The sequence below is a fragment of the Nicotiana attenuata genome, unplaced genomic scaffold (genome assembly GCF_001879085.1).
Source record: "Nicotiana attenuata strain UT unplaced genomic scaffold, NIATTr2, whole genome shotgun sequence".
NCBI lineage: Eukaryota > Viridiplantae > Streptophyta > Magnoliopsida > Solanales > Solanaceae > Nicotiana > Nicotiana attenuata.
The window spans coordinates 712,642-729,491 of NW_017670351.1; the positions used below are offsets into that span (position 1 = coordinate 712,642).

The 16,850-nt window shown below is 33.9% G+C and overlaps 2 protein-coding genes across 2 annotated transcripts; both read right to left on the reverse strand.

The window, feature by feature from the left end:
• Window positions 1–3,911: 3,911 nt before the first annotated feature.
• LOC109238252 (protein FAM32A-like) lies at window positions 3,912–7,818 on the reverse strand. Its single transcript, XM_019404682.1, has 3 exons — window positions 7,715–7,818; window positions 6,126–6,260; window positions 3,912–4,349 (listed from the first exon to the last, which is right to left on the reverse strand). The coding sequence occupies exons 2-3, from the start codon at window positions 6,253–6,255 to the stop codon at window positions 4,084–4,086; spliced, it is 396 nt and encodes a 131-aa protein (XP_019260227.1). The 5' UTR covers window positions 6,256–6,260; window positions 7,715–7,818; the 3' UTR covers window positions 3,912–4,083.
• A 5,172-nt stretch (window positions 7,819–12,990) lies between these two features.
• LOC109238253 (gamma-glutamylcyclotransferase 2-1-like) lies at window positions 12,991–16,014 on the reverse strand. Its single transcript, XM_019404683.1, has 8 exons — window positions 15,760–16,014; window positions 14,790–14,919; window positions 14,603–14,679; window positions 14,211–14,267; window positions 14,033–14,089; window positions 13,868–13,908; window positions 13,660–13,731; window positions 12,991–13,558 (listed from the first exon to the last, which is right to left on the reverse strand). Exons 2-8 carry the CDS (start codon window positions 14,896–14,898, stop codon window positions 13,291–13,293), a joined length of 681 nt encoding a protein of 226 aa, XP_019260228.1. The 5' UTR covers window positions 14,899–14,919; window positions 15,760–16,014; the 3' UTR covers window positions 12,991–13,290.
• Window positions 16,015–16,850: the final 836 nt, after the last annotated feature.

The following is a 16,850-nucleotide window of genomic DNA, read 5'->3' on the forward strand; positions in this document are numbered from 1 at the left end:
ACATAACCAACATTCCCTTAAACCTGCCCCATGTCTCGTGTAGTGTCTCCATTGGTTTCTGTTTGAAACTCACAATCTCATCAATTTGTTGAGCAGTTTTGTTGGGCGGATGGAACTTGTTGTGAAATTGCTTGACCAACTCATCCCAAGTTTCTATAGAGTTTATGGGGAGCGAGTTTAGCCAAACCTGAGCAGCTCCTGTCACCGAGAATGGAAACAATAATAGCCTGATTGCTTCCGGAGTCACGTTGGGTTGCCTTTGAGTTTTGCATATAGACAGGAAGTTCTTCAAGTGCTGCTGAGGATCTTCTGTTTGTGTCCCAGAAAAGAGTCCCTTGTTCTGCAACAAGTGTAGCATGTTATTTGTGATCTGGAACGATTCAGCTTGTATTGCGGGCACAACAATGGCAGTAGCCAGATTGTCAGCTGTGGGTTGTGCCCAGTCATATAATGCACCCTCAGGCACAGGAGGTGCCAATTGCTCATTCCTGACGTTTCCGTTGGGACCGTTTACGTCGCCCATGTCAATTTCGAATTTGTGTGTTTGTTGGGGTTGTTGAAGTCTTTTGTTGGCACGATTCAATGCCCGGAATATTTTCCCGGGGTCTGAGAGTCCTTCAAGTAGTTCTCCAGTCCTCGTAGAATTTCTAGGCATACACCTGTGCACCCAGATCAACAACCGTCAAATTTTCAATAAAAATTTTTGGTAGAGAGAAAACTGACTACAATAAGAATCTTTGTATTTCTGTCAATGGCAATTGATAATTCCGTTAACTCCCCGGCAACGGCGCCAAAATTTGATCACGCCCAACTACGCCTTATAAAAAGGACTCTGCGGACGTTGCAAATATAACCCGAGTATTACGCCCAGGGTCGAATCCACAGAGAGTTAACCTATCAACCACTATCTTCAGACCCACTAATTCTTCAGAACCAGCTTCCCAAATATTCAAATCTCAGTTGAATGTTCTTTAACAACTACGCTTGCAAGTAACTAAATAGCTGTAAACTAAACTAATAAGGTTGTAAACAATTATGATAAAAAGCTAAGGCAATGATTTCCCCTATTGATGGAATCCCTTCTGTTTATGCTCATACAAATTTACCAACACATCTCTATCAATCATGAACGCTAATCTTACCGTAAATCTCTCCCGAGTAATCACAGTAATTTACTATTGCACTCTCCCGAGATACACTAGCTTACTTTATTTAGCACGATCCACTTTAGATTACACCCAAGGCTTCGTTATCCCTAATCCCGCCTTTAAACCCGCAATTATAGATTCCTCTAATAATCTAGGAGTGGTGTTGTTCAACAATACCCTAAATATGCACTCTTTTCCAAGTTATGCACACTAAATAGGCACAGCTAATTGAGGATCCTGTCAGTTAACTACAACAAATACGAAGTTGAACAAATAGAGATTAAACTGGCAATTTGTATTCACATAAACAAGAAGTTCATCACCCAATAGGTTCCATCAAAACCTTAGACAATGAATTTAGCTACTCATGGCTATGGGAAAATAAAATAAGATAGAATTCATCATAAAAATCAAAAGTAAAGAAGAAAGATGTTTGGAGTATTCTCTCACAATGGTTTTCCTTGCTAAGAAACCCTCAAAATCAATACCTACTCTCTTGGGCGAAGTCTAATGTTTTAAATAGGGTTTAGGTCTAAAAATCCCGTATTTGACACTTTGACCCCTGAACTTTTCTGCGCCTGCCGCGGTTCTGCCGCGGTCGCGGTAGAACCGCGGCCAATCACCCTCTCTGAATCTCTAAAGTTCTGAAGCTGCCTTCCACCGCGGTTCTGCCGCGGTCGCGGTAGAACCGCGGCCAAACCATTTTTCTGAATCCTATGGGCTGGCAGGGCGTAGCTTCATTGGGAATTTACACATTTGGCCTCTTTTCTCTAATTTTGACTCCAAAACTGCTCCTTAGCCTTCCTTATACATATATCACCTGCAAATCATGAAAAGCACTAATAAGAGCATTTTGTTATCACTTTTAGCATTAAAACTATACAAGAAGGTGATTATTTAAGGTGTGATTATAGTCAAATTCACCTATTATCAGGTTCTTGTACGCAGGAATTTTATTCAACAATATGATTAGTATAAACATTTCTGCAAATTTTGAATAGAAAAGGGAAGTGGTAACCAAACAGTATTTCATACTACAAAACTTTATACAAAAACCCTTTTGCCTAGGCTAGGTTTGGGGAGCCCGAAACTTTTCTAATGCCTTTTTGGGCACAAAACACGTTTTTACTACTAAAAAAAAAGTAACATAAATACCTAAAACGCAGTACTATACTGCGAATTACTTAACGTAAAACTTTAAGTANTACAGGGAATTTATTGTAATAATATTATTGGAAATGTACGTCAAGGTGGAAGACGTTCCCAATAATGAGGGCGTGCATAGTAGGGATAACCCCCAGTCATCGGGTGGTTATTCTGGAGCAGTTTTTGTCGGACAGATTTGATGAAAGAGCTTGCCTTGATTTAAACTTGCCACCACCAGCGAATGAGCAGCCACAAAATAATTTTTCGACTTTATATAATCCACAAGACGACTTGTAAACTTCAATTTTACTACGCTTTAGCGATGTTTATTTTATGTTTTAATTGGATTTGTATTAACACTTATATTTTTCATAGGGGGTACCGTCCGGATATGAATTTTACAAGTTATGACCCCGTCCCTAGTTGGAATATGCGTAGTTCTGGAGTATTGGAGCACGGTGGTCCATCCGGGAGTCATCACCAACAAGAAAATATCCATCATGAAACGTCATGACAGTACGACTTGTAAGTAAAGTGATATAGCTATATCTAAAATATTTATGTAGTTGGGTAACTTATCATTTTGTTCTTTTACTGAGCTAAAAGGCTCTATATTTTACTACGCTAAAAGGCTCTATATTTTACTACACTAAAATGCTCTATATTTTACTACGCTAAAAGGCTTTTTATTTTACTACGCTAAAAGGTCACTATTACATATAAAAACAACAAACATAACATATAAATATGAACAACAACTAAATAAATAATATTTATTTATTATTTAACCAAATAAAAACATAACATTAACAATACAAATTATTTATCAAATTTTAACAATTTTTTGTCTCAAAGCTAATAAATCAATCCGGGTATAAAATTCAAATTTAAACACAAACATAACACAAATTAACATGAAAACATATTCAACAATACAAATATGCATGTACTATACGAGTTTCAACAACAACAAAATCGACATACCACGATTTAAGTTTTTTGAAATTGATTCAAATCGAATTTTTGCACCCAAATGAACGAATCCAAAGCTAGTCTTGTGTGTGGGACCTACACTCTTTGCTTTGTGGGTTACGGGTGGGGCCCAAAAAAATTTTTTTTTTTGGGGGGGGGGGGGAGGGGGTACCAGCAGTGAACTGGGTGGTTTTTTAATTGGGGGAGTGAGGTCTATCGTTGTCTTGGGGAAGAAGAAGGGCTTTATTTTATTAAAGGAATTCGCAATACTATATTGCCAATTACTTAAACGCAGTATAATACTGCTAAAGCTGGGCCCAAATTAATAAGTGAAACGCTGTGTTTAAGTAATTCGCTGTATTGTACTGCGAATTCCTTAAAAAAATAATTTTTTAATAATACGCAGTACTATACTGCAAATTACTTAAACGGCTAAATTTCCCTTAAAGTAATTCGCAGTATAGTACTGCGTTTTAGGTATTTATTTACCTTTTTTTGTTTTGGTAGTAGAAACGTTCTTTTTGCCCAAAAAAGCATTAGAAAAGTTTCGGACTCTAGGTTTGGGTGATACTTAAAACAACTGAAAAGAGACTGCAGTCCATCCATGACACAACCAGCTGAATCACAGAAAACTGGCAATACGACTTCTCTAAGAAGCTAGGCATATCTAAATTAAAGACGCATCGAGCCCAGAAACAAGCGGAAATGTCCAGATACAGCGCAAATCGACTTAATTTCAAGACTTCAACAAGTCCATAGAATGCACAAGATGATTAGACAGAAGGAAAAAGATGGAGTTTCCGAAGGCTGGTTTATCTTAACCAGGACCAACCTTAGGAATGTCATAATGCTCAGTAAGATTAGCTAGGTACTGATTAAATTCTTGAATTCTATCGCGGTGGGATTTCGTGGCTTCTTTTGCTAGTCGTTTGATATTAATTTTCTCCCAATGCTCAAGGTATTTCCTCTCTGCTGGTGTGAGATGATCATCATTCTTTGTTCCTTGCTCTTTCCTCCCACTGTCAAGGTAACTCTCATCTATATCGTCCTCAAGTTGGTTTCTGGCCAATGCGTTGTTTCCATCTGCCACCCACAAATAAGTTTTACAACAACATACGGAATTAAAACCAAGTCAAATGGGCATAACATTCAAATACAGATGAATTAGATATTATAGTACTGCTGAACACTAAAGACGACATGCAATTGATGTTGTAACATGATCTTAAAGGATACCAAGAAGACTCCAATTTTGGCATGCAAGAAAGAGTAATACACACCATGCTTCCTCACCCCTCTTAGCAACCTACTATCAAATGTATGGTTTGGAGAAAGTATCCTTTCTTCAATTATATCGTTAGTCAATCCTCCAAAACAAAACGAGAAATGAAGAAAATCACAATTGCCTCCACAGATTGAGCTATCTGCCCCTCCTACCTACAATGAACAATCATAACAATGCAAGTCCTCACACTGTACCCCCCCCCCCCCACCACACACACACACACACAACAAAAAAAAAAAAAAAAACCACCCCACGAAAAGAAAAAAGTAAAATAGTTCCCATCACTACACAAGCCTATAAGAAAAGGAAATGCGAAACACGAAAAAGAGCTCATGGAAAAGGGCATTTAACAAACCTGCATCAACGCCACTTTTGATCTGCCAAATCCCAAAGAAGGTGGCATTGATGCTAGTTCATGAGACAACTCAAGGTGGCCCCATTAGAACAATTCACCAAATGTGGAGAGAATAACAAGAGACCAATGAGACATCTCAGACTTTGGTCAATATCTCCCTACAACCCCATGTACCAGAATCAACAATTAACAGTTTGTTAGCCCTACCAACTAACTGAGCACGACTCATGCATTACTAGCTATTCAATGATTATAATTAGTTTCCACATATACGAACCCTGAGATCTGTAATTACCAGTTTACCACTACCCTCACATCAGCTAAACATTTAGCATCATACTTCATATGCCAGAAGATTTAGGGTCAATGATATGCTTATGCTTTATCAAGATGAACTACTAGCAAGCTGGAGAAAAGAAAAGAGTAATGCACCAGATCAGAAGGGCAAAACAACATCTGATCAGTTTGATGTTATTCTATACATGTAGATGGTGGTATCTGATACAGATCTATTCTTTGCTTTCCTTCTTCATCTTCGTTTGTATCATCTTTGCTGAAACAATAAGAAATAGCTGCTGATCTCGAATAAAATTATGGGTCTTATGCTAGGGCAGTTACCCTTGCTAAAACCCACTACACTTTACATAACAAGGTTATGAAACTTCTATTGACACTACAAAATATGAGATTGACAATGCAGACGCATAACATCTAGCAAACTTAGTGAGCCATGTATTTAACTTTTACAAGGATGGGTATGAAACACATCATGAAATGATGAGACTTATTTCCCAAATGTAATAAATCTCTACCACATGTTCTTCTCGCATAAGCGAGAACCATACAGGATTGACTATTCAGTATAGGTTGTTAAGTTTTTTCTTTTTTCTTTTTGAAAAAGTCAGTATAATTTGTTAAATCGCATTACATAATTTTGCCGATGAAGTAGGTTGAATACTATGCCAGTATAGATACACAGCAACAAGAAGTGCACTTGAATATTAAACCAAATATTATCTTAAGAAATGCTCAAGGCTAGCCTGCTCTTAGAATACCTTTTTAACAAACTCAAGATGACACAGAAAAGAACAAAAAAAAATAATCTGGTATGTAAGGCATAATGAAACAACCAATTCTTGATTGACCATGATAACAGAGAAAAGATATGATCTCCAATGAGCAAATGAACGATGCCTCAAACCTTTTAGTTGGTCATTACCTGTCACTTGAGTCACAAGATCATACTGATGCTTGTGCTTCTTTTTCTTTTTCATCCCACTAGATTTCACACCTAGAGCTTTGCCCTTTAGTCTTAACCTTCCAACAACAACGTTTTCATAAGCCGACATCTCACCTGACAGAAGAAGTTCAAATAAATCTCAGGACTTAAACTGGAAGACTAGCAAATGTGCAACTATTTCACCACTCCTCCTCCCTCCTGGTTTATAATAGAGCATAAAGCATGTTCTTTAATTTTTTAATCCATCATTCACATTTCCTTCTCCTAAAACTGATTTGAGATTGAAGCCTGGGGGTTGATTGATTCCCTCCCCTGCCTTTTCCCTCTGATCCCTGAGTGATAGATACAATAATAAATAAAGACAGTGCCTGGTTATTTCCAAGGCCAAAGCATATCCTACGACATTAGTCAAGATGAACTCTTTCACAATGAATACCAAAAGCAAGCATTCATTACCAGGATTGACAGCATATTAGGATTTATATGTTAAGCAGTTAGTACGTCAACTGAAATCGATATCACATGGTTGAGTTTTACCAGTTGGCTTCCTTCCTTACATGGTGCCCAAGTATCGCAGTTTTATAACTGCCGCGGTTTTAAAGTTAAGAACTGACCCTCTTTAGAGGAGTGTTGGACAGCATTGCCCTGATAGCCTATGCATACACAGCATCTTGATGTTAAGGTATAGAGCTAAGTCTCTTGTATTATTTTGAAAAGGCAAGTAATTCCATTGCCGACAGACCTTTTCTTTTTCGCAAGTGTTGTAACGAGATGACAAGCAACCTTGACAAGACATGAATAAAGTTTGCTCTGTACTTCTCCTTTATGGTTCAGGCTTTTGTAGGGTGTATCGGAGTGATGCTCCTTGGAGCCAAAGGCAGATTTAAGATTTAAGTGCTATGGGTTCAACAAGCTTTTTAGCATTGAACCCACTGTATTCTTAAATTACGGGTTCAGACCTACTATTTATTGCAATTTAGTGAATATTTTTGCGCATAAATTTATACTCCACATGAAATAATGGGTTCAGATGAACCCGGTGTCCGCTTGGAGCAGTCTTTTCGTTCTAGAGTGTAGTACATGGCGGTTTTAGAAGGGAATTTCTTCATCTTTTACTTGACCACACAGTTTTTGTTGTTTTTTTTTAATTAGTAAAAACACAGCTTCTTCTAATGGAAGCGTTTAGCCCAAATATGAATTGGAGAACAGCATAGATGCCTTATTTTAGTGAGAACTTTAAAGGTTATGCTTTGAATGCAGAATATCTCAACCTCATTATTGTCCTCACTTCCACCTATTGCTTGATTTAAATCAAATTTATCTTTTAATCTAAAATGCTCCACAACCCACCCGGGCACCCACCCAAAAAAAAAAAAGAATCACATCCACGTTACAACATATATCTCATCAAATTCAGTAAAAATTGCAGGCACGCCATAATTAAAAATCTCAACAGCAAATAACAAGTAAAAATTAATGCTTTTTGTATCGCCAGATTTTCAGTTTCACTATTTATTTATTTATTTTTTTTAGGGGGGGGGGGGAGGGGTAGGGGGTTTGAAGCGTACCTGATTGAGGGTGAAGAGAGATGAGACAACAATTGCTATTTGGAACGGAGTCTCCATTTTAGAGAGGATCTGTTTATTTCTCGAAGCTTCTGGGCTTCAGTGGAATAGAACAAAAGAAAAGGTATAATAATAATAAGGCAGAATAGCCTGGTAGGCACTTATACTAGTATGGTCTTGTTATCCCGATCCCTCTACTCTATAAAATTTCAATCGGATACTTGAACTCATGCAAAACATAATTTTTAAATACCTCTGACCTTTGACCGAGCACATATGACAACAAAACATTGAACTGGACAAAATGGGTGTAATTCACGCGGGACAGTGAAAGTGAATATGAACATTTTGAACAATAAATTATTAAAATAGGATGAGAAAACAAATAAAAAGATAAAGTCAAAAAAGTAAAAAAAAAAAAATGAACATAAGCAAAACAGGAGACTTAATCGTTCTTCCCAGCACCCCACCCCATCTCGTTGCATTTTCTTTTTGTTCCTTTCTTCTCCCCAACCCCACACCGCCCAAAAAGAAAAAACCAAAGCAATCCCTTATTGAAAGCGTCTGTTTCTGCTATCAAAAACTTTTTTCTTCTGTTTCTGCTATCAAAAACTTTTTTCCCTATGATTTGATTTAATTTTGAGTTTTTCTTGTTTTAATTTCTGATGAGAAGGCCTGAATTCATGGATTTTCGAGGTTAGTATAAATAATCACTTGCATGTTTACTTTTTGCTGTTAAGTGGAGTCAAAATAATCAATTGAATTTATGGCTTAAATCATGAAACATGCTGCTTCAATTTTAGTTTCCCTTCTAAAATTCGATTTCAACAATGGTGTCAGGGAAGGTGCTACTATTGGTACAAGAATCTCATAATTTTTATCTGGTTTTCTTTATTTTATTTTGACTTTTTCAATTCTTTATGAGATGTTTTAAATTGTGGTGGTTAAGCATTGTACTTTCTGTAGTATTTTGCTAAACAGGTTGTAGACAAAGGGACTACTTGGATTTTGATAAGTGATACTAAAAGTGAAAAGAAGAGGAGTGTACTGATGGTTGTGGAGAGATTCACCAATAACAGTGATACAATGGGGATAACAAGAACTGATTGAAAACTGTAACCAAATGTGGGTTTGGTTATGTCATATTTGCAGACGAAGGAGGAAGGGGTGGTGATGTCCGGTGATGGGGGTAGAAGATTGAGAAATGAAAAAGTGGAAGAGAAAGGACTGTTTGGGAATTTATTTTTTGGAAAAAAGGGGATGGATTTGGAATTTTTATAAAAAAAAATACTATATTTTGTAATAAATAATGATGTGGCATTAATTTAGGTGGATATGATGTGTCTTTCATGTCAAGTGAGTGAGCGACAGAGGTGTTTAAAATTTATATTTTGATCGAGTTCAAGTATCCGATTGAAACTTTGTAGAGTAGAGGGACCGGGATAACAAAAACAAACTAGTACAAGTGTCTCTCAGGCTATTCTGCCTAATAATAATAAACAATAATTACTATTCTATGGTTATTTGAAAATAGAGGTAAATTTACTAATAAACACTTGTACTTGTTTGCGTTTGTCATCCCGGTCCTTGTACTCAACAAAGTTTCATCCAGACACTTATAGTTATTCAAAATCAATATTCTAAACCCCTCTCCCGCATGTGTTCTTCAAACGCCCTGATGTGGATGCCACATCAGTATCCACATCAGATTTTCTTTATTATTTAATTTATTTTTTAATATTATTCAGAAAAAAATTCTTTTCCATTCCACCATCACGTTCCTCCACACTTACCATCTTTATTCTTTCACAATTCATCATACATTTATCACCACCTTTAAAATAGTCCACTGAGTAACATTACAATGTTATGATACAAACAATGAGAGAAAGAATTTATCTAACTCTTATTTTCCATCAGTAATCACTTTTTTCTGTTCCTTTTCCTTTTTCTTTTTCTTTTTCAACTCAACTCTTAAAAATCGTCGTACCAACGCCTGCAACTCCTCTCCGATCACCCTTCAACTAAAAAGCTTTTTCACATCCAATACTTCACCATAGCACCACCAATCAACTGCAAAAAAGAATCGATCCGAAATGTCCTAAAAACCATCTGAAATTCCTTGCAAAACTCGTCTTCAGAAGCTTTGGGGACGGGGGGGGGGGGGAATGGGGGATTTAGAAAAGAACTTTCTTCCCAATTTGGGAACGTTGGGATCTGGGGCGAAAATCGGGGTTTTAGAAAATAATTTTCTTCATAAATTATTACAATTTGAAAATATTTTTTAATCTGGGGCGACGAAGAACATCTGTGGCGGATGAGAGGTGGTGGAACGGCTGTATTGTAGTTGGGTTTTGGGTTAAAATGGGGTAGAGGTAAGAAGAAGGGAGGAGGAGAGAGAAGAATGGGGAAGGGGGAGATGCAAAAACGTAAAGAGAAAGCACTTTTCTTTGCATTTAACTTTTTATCCTTTTCCTTTTTTTTTAATCATTTTAATTATTTTTTGGTTTAGTTATACTTACGCTCCGTATATGCGTGAAATGCACGTATTTTGTCCAGCTCATCTGTTAAGTTGCCACATAGACCCGGTCAACGGTTAGAGGGGTTTAGAATATTGATTTTGAATAACTATAAGTGTTTGGATGAAACTTTGTTGAGTACAAGGACCGGGATGACAAACGCGAACAAGTACAAGTGTTCATGAGGCTATTCTGCCATTTACTAATATAAACAAGGCAGAATTTGCAAAAGGGTGAACAACTAGATCAAAGGGCCAAATATTTATTTATTTAGTTTTAGATATAACCATTTAGTATCTAGAACCATTGATTCGACCAATTTGAATTCCCGCATCATAAATTTCTAGAGATCGGATTCTAAATTCATCTTATCAATCCTAGCACGACCTTGATGTTTTGTGATATTTAATAACAAATCCTTTAAATATTTAAAATATAAAAATTTTCCACTTAATAAATTTCTATACTATATATCTGTAAATTTTACTTTTAAAGAGTTTAATCCTAATCTATCTATATAGAATAGGAGAAGCAAAAACACTACATTAAGACAAGTGTCTTAACTACAAAAAGCCAAGTGGTATTGTTAAGACAAATTAAACTACTTTTCTAACTAATATTTTTTTTTTGAATTTTAAATTTTAAATTAATTGGTTACACTAATAATTAATAAATATAGATATCTTATAATTATGAATAAAAAACAAAAAATACAAAAAAATATTCTACTCATTCAAATTGAAGTTTTAAAATTATTTAACATAAAAAAAATAAAAATAACATATACACATAACTAAAATCATAATAAACAAATAGTCATAAATGAAGAATACTAAAAAAAATCAAATGATATAGTAAAAATACATCTACTAATTATATTGCTCATGTAGAAAAATTTAGTTAGTAAATAGAGCTCATAATTTTATAATACAAAATATAAAAATATAAAGAAGCTATTAGGATATTATACACAAGATAATATGTTATATATAAAAGACATTTTATTAATTGTTAAAAATATTAGTACGTTTTTTATAAAAATAATAAAGGCTTATCTATTTATACTTTTGATGAATTAAAAATTATAATTTAGGAAAATAAACTATATTATTTGAATTTTCAGTAAAATATAAAATGAAAAAACTAATCTCATATTATAGTAGAAAAGAATGTACGAAAAGAGGTGGATAAAGATAATTTTATAATATTTATATTTTAAATTAATTAATAAACAAAATAGAAATAAATAACACTCAAGAAATTATGGATAAATTTAGATAATTGAAGAATTTTAAACCGTATAACATAAGTATAAAAATATATATTTCCAAAATAAGAAAATCTATCTATATAGAATAGGAGAAGCAAAAGCACTACATTAAGACAAGTGTCTTAACTACAAAAAGCCAAGTGGCATTGTTAAAACAAATTAAACTACTTTTCTAACTAATTTTTTTTTTGAATTTTAAATTTTGAATTAATTGGTTACACTACTTATTAGTAAATATAGATATCTTATAATTATGAATAAAAAACGAAAAATACAAAAAAATATTCTACTCATTCAAATTGGAGTTTTAAAATTATTTAACAATAAATAAATAAAAATAACATATACACATAACTAAAATCATAATAAACAAATAGTCATAAATGAAGAATACTAAAAAACAATCAAATGATATAGTAAAAATACATCTACTAATTAAATTGCTCATGTAGAAAAATTTAGTTAGTAAATAGAACTCATAATTTTATAATAAAAAATATAAAAATATAAAGAAACTATTAGGATATTATACACAAGATAATATATTATACATAAAAGACATTTTATTAATTGTTAAAAATATTAGTACGTTTTTTATAAAATAATAAAGGCTTATATCCTTATACTTTTGATGAATTAAAAATTATAATTTAGGAAAATAAATTATATTATTTAAATTTTCAGTAAAATATAAAATAAAAAAACTAATCAAATATTATAGTAGAAAAAAATGTACGAAAAGAGGTGGATAAAGATAATTTTATAATATTTATATTTTAAATTAATTAATAAACAAAATAGAAATAAATAACACTCAAGAAATTATGGATAAATTTAGATAATTGAAGAATTTTAAACAGTATAACATAAGTATAAAAATATATATATCCAAAATAAGAAAATATATACGTATGTTCTACAAGAAGAGAAGTAGTATCAAAATATTAAGCCAATTGACAAATTAGTAAATATATAGTATTAAGTACTTGCTAATTTAGTAAAGAATAAACAAGGAATAAACAATTTATTTGATTACTATAATGCTTTGTGTCCTTTGATTTTGTATAGATTTTATTATATTTATGTACACTACATTAAATAATAAAATAGTAACTAACATTTATTAAAATATTATAATATATTGGATCATAATTTTATAAGATTAATATTCCGTCAAATTATTCGTGTATCGCGCAGGTTCTAGCACTAGTTCATAATAATAAAAAAAAGTTAAATGGTTTATCTTTGACTTGGGCTTGTCTCATGAAATTGGATCATGGATAGGATAGCCCACATGTACCAAAATTACTTCTTTCCACTTCTTTACTCTATTGCTGAGCCGGTCTTTCGGAAGTAGTTTCTCTACGATTTGGCCACAGAAAGTACAAGACACAATAAATAGAGAGTGGAAGTGGGGGAATCATGTAATTTGTAGGCAACTTGCCTAAATTCTGGTTATGCAAATTCAAGATGTAGATTACTTGCCCAAATTTCAAAAAAGAGCTCAATAATCCATGTTCCTACAAAGAACAATACTGGCCGTGGTATCACCTGGTTAGTAGGTCAACTTATTCTCTGGCCAAATATTACTAAGTTCAAGGAAAGAAATATAAGGCCTACTAGTAGTGCTGCTACCAACAAAGATCATTAAACGGCTAGAACTTTTGGAACACATAAATTCAACAGCAATTGCCACTACATTAGTCTGTTCAAAGTAAGAAATGAAATTAAACCCTCCTACAATTATCTCACGGTTAACTCCTACTTATTCCTCATAAAATTCATTCTCTCTACGAGTCTGCAGCAACAGCAACTACAGCTTCTGGCATGGAAAAGATTTTCACAGGTGAAGTTTGGGTCTTGAGTGGAAGGCGGGGAGAACCAGCTAGCTTATTCTCCTTCTGAATCCCAGAACTCACGATATCAAGCACTTTCCGCACTTCATTTGCCAGCTCTATGATGTAATCATCTTCGTGACGAATATCATACAAAGCCTTCTCCATCTTGAATATGTATTCTCTGTTGTTCCCACATGGACCATGAGCAGTTGCAATTTGCCTGCAGCGGGATACAGAAATTAGCTACGGCTTAAGAAGTTGTATCTCAGATAAGAGACTACTTAGGAAACTTAAATTCAAGGAAACTTGGTCTTTACGTACCAGGCCATCTCTTCTAACGGGGCAGGTCCTAGATAGTACTTATTATTCACCTTGTCAGGAGTGGATGTAAACCTGAAATGAAAAATTGGAACAATCAACTCAATGCACTTTTGGTCCAACCTTATGTTTCTATTAATTATATGAAGTTTTTTGCACTAAACTAGGTCGTTCAAGAGGAGAAAGCTGGAGAGCAGACAAAAGAACTTACACTATTACTCCAGTTAAAAGTGGATCATCAGAGTCTTCTTCCTGAAAGAGGATAAAGAAAACATAGTGAGGAAAGGTAACATGTTATCTGTTTACAATTTCATTAATTCTCTATTAACTTATCATAATAAGCTCCACTCAGAACTCGAAAACTTTATGCGCTTACCTTGAAGAAGTCTACTAAGGTCTTACTATCATACTCGCACTCTCTTCTTTCCAGATACTGTAAAGTATAGATTAAAGAAATCAGAGACTAGAACGGCAGGTGATAGGCAGGACCCAAAATCAGAGACTAGAACAACCTTGAACACATACGATAAATCAATACAGAATAGTTCACATACCTCCATTGCCTTCTTTTCCTTTTCAGGACCTCCTCGCACACAATAAGCAGCACCCCACTGAAAGAAAATGCACATTTTAGTAAAATTGACAAAAGACATGACAATGATATTTTGGGAAAGGTAAACACCACAAGATTCAACATCAACATACTACAGCATTAACCCCAATCATAGTCTCCATCATTGAGAGTGGGATTACAATAGCAAATAAGAGCTAGCCTTTGTCCTCACCACGTGAGGACAAAGTGATTGGTTTAATGAAAAGACTAAACTATACAATCAATGACAACAAAGGAACATGTCTATAGAACCTTAAAGACAGAAACAAAATCAACATTTCTACTTAAAGTCTTCATCATAGTAAAGAAAGTAAGTAGCTAACGTCCACTTACGCAAATAGCTCCTTCAGATTCTTCCAAGGTGCAAGTTCTTGCAGGGTGTTCAGGTGTACCTCTGTGATCAATGCAAGCTGATACATTCAAACATAACAATAATTAAAATCAAATTAAGTATTAACCATACTATGAACAAATATCAACCGTTAAAGAATGAATAAGACTCAGCATAAGAGCAACATACCAAGATCGAACACACGCTTGTAATCCTTGATGTAACCTATCACTTTCTCGTCGTACTCAAATCCTGGATTCCATACCAAGGAGCCATAGCCAAAAATCCAGAAAACCATGATTGCAAAAGCTTCTTCAAGCTAATAGCAGCAACATTAACCATAACATGGGTTATTCAATATTCACATATACAAAAAATATAACTTTATTATAACTTTTTTATAACCGAGAAATCCCGAAGGATAGTGGCTATGGATAATAGGCCACAACTCTAACCGTTTCTACTTAGATTAGATACCGGGCTTTTGTCTATTGCAAGGTTCGAACATGTGACATGTAACAAACACATGTGATACTATGCTCTCTTACCACTAGACAAAAGTCCTGGCCCCCGCAAGAAAAAAGTACACAAGCAAAAAGTTCAATTTTTTTTCCAAATATTACTTCTGTCCCTATTAGAGAAATAGACATTACTTCAGAGCAGGACAAAATACAATTAACAAAATACAACTGTATTTGGTTCTTTTGGATTTGTCACATTGCGTAAGGAGCCTCTTATAGAAACAAAAATAGCTACTTTATTATCCAAAACAAATGATAGTTAGTATTTATTTTCCATTCAACAGCCAAAGAATCTATTTTCCGAAATAAACTTTCCAAAGCCGAATCCAATATCACAAATTGTATTAAAAAGAACTATTTCCCAATAAAAAACTAGGCAAATCTATGCTAGTAAAAGCATTAACCCACAATGTACAAGCACAGCCACCGTACAAGCCTTAAAGCACAACATACAAGTTTTTCAGCATAATGTACAAGCATTAAACAGACACCTATAAACCCTAAATAAAGGGGGGAAATCATAAAATTAAAACCAAAAAGTATGAAAACATTGCTAAATATCAGAAAATGGGTTAAAATAGAAGAAACAATAACGAAAAAGACGAATACAGAAAAATGGAGATCAAGCAGAAACTTACCAAAATAAGTTTAATATTCAAAATGGATCAAAGCCAATGCCTTTATATTCACCTCAGAAATATTTTTTTCTGAATATGAATGAATTTGAGGAGAGAGAAAATGGAATAATAAGAGGAATTTGAAAGAACAGAAACAGAAACCCTAGAGAGAGAGAGAGAGAGAGGATAGAGAAACAACGATGTTTGTTTCTCGTATTTTGTGTCTCTCTTTCTCTAAGGTTTACGAAGGAGGAGGAGTAGGAGGAAAGACTTTGTCCGAAAATTAAGTATTTATAGCCTGAAACACTAGCAGGATAGCGCGTAAATAATTAATTTAATTCTTTTTGTATGTAGACTACATATGGATGTGTGTACATGAACGTGATTGCATGTGTCTTATTTTCATGGGTAATTGCACATGTTTCCCTTGGCTCTTTCTTCTCGAGTAATTTTCTAATTAAGTAAAGTGAATTTTCCCAAATTCGTAAAAAGATTTAAGTTATATACCGTGACATCTAAAATATATTAAACTCAATCACTTGTTGTCGTTACTCTTCAGTTTCGGTTGAAATATATCCTTAAAGTAGAGATTTTATGCTGATGCTTTTGTTGTTATTCTACCTCAGCAGTTGGGATTTTCTATCAAACAATATTAAGGGAAAACTACATTTTAAAATAATATCGACAAAATATATATTTTTTGTGTATTAATATATAATATATATATTTTATACATGATTAATATATAATTTTTTATATATATTTAGCTAGCAAATACAATTATTTTTGACACACCGATTTAATGTGTAACTTGTACAAAATTAATGTATTTCAATTTTGGGCTTGCACCAACCATCAAAAGAACCATAAATAGACGGCCACTACCTTAATAGACTATGATCCCGTTTGGATTGGCTTAAAAATGTAGTTTTTCCGCAGAAATAACTTTTAAGCTAAAAAGCAATAAGTTGGGGTTGCCCAGCTTATTGCTTTTGGCTTGTTTTAAGCAATATTTTAGTTATTTTAAACACTTTTTGACTTTGCCAAACACTGAAAAAAGCTAAAAAGAGCTTAAAAACTAATTTGACAGCTTAATAGCCAATCCAAACACC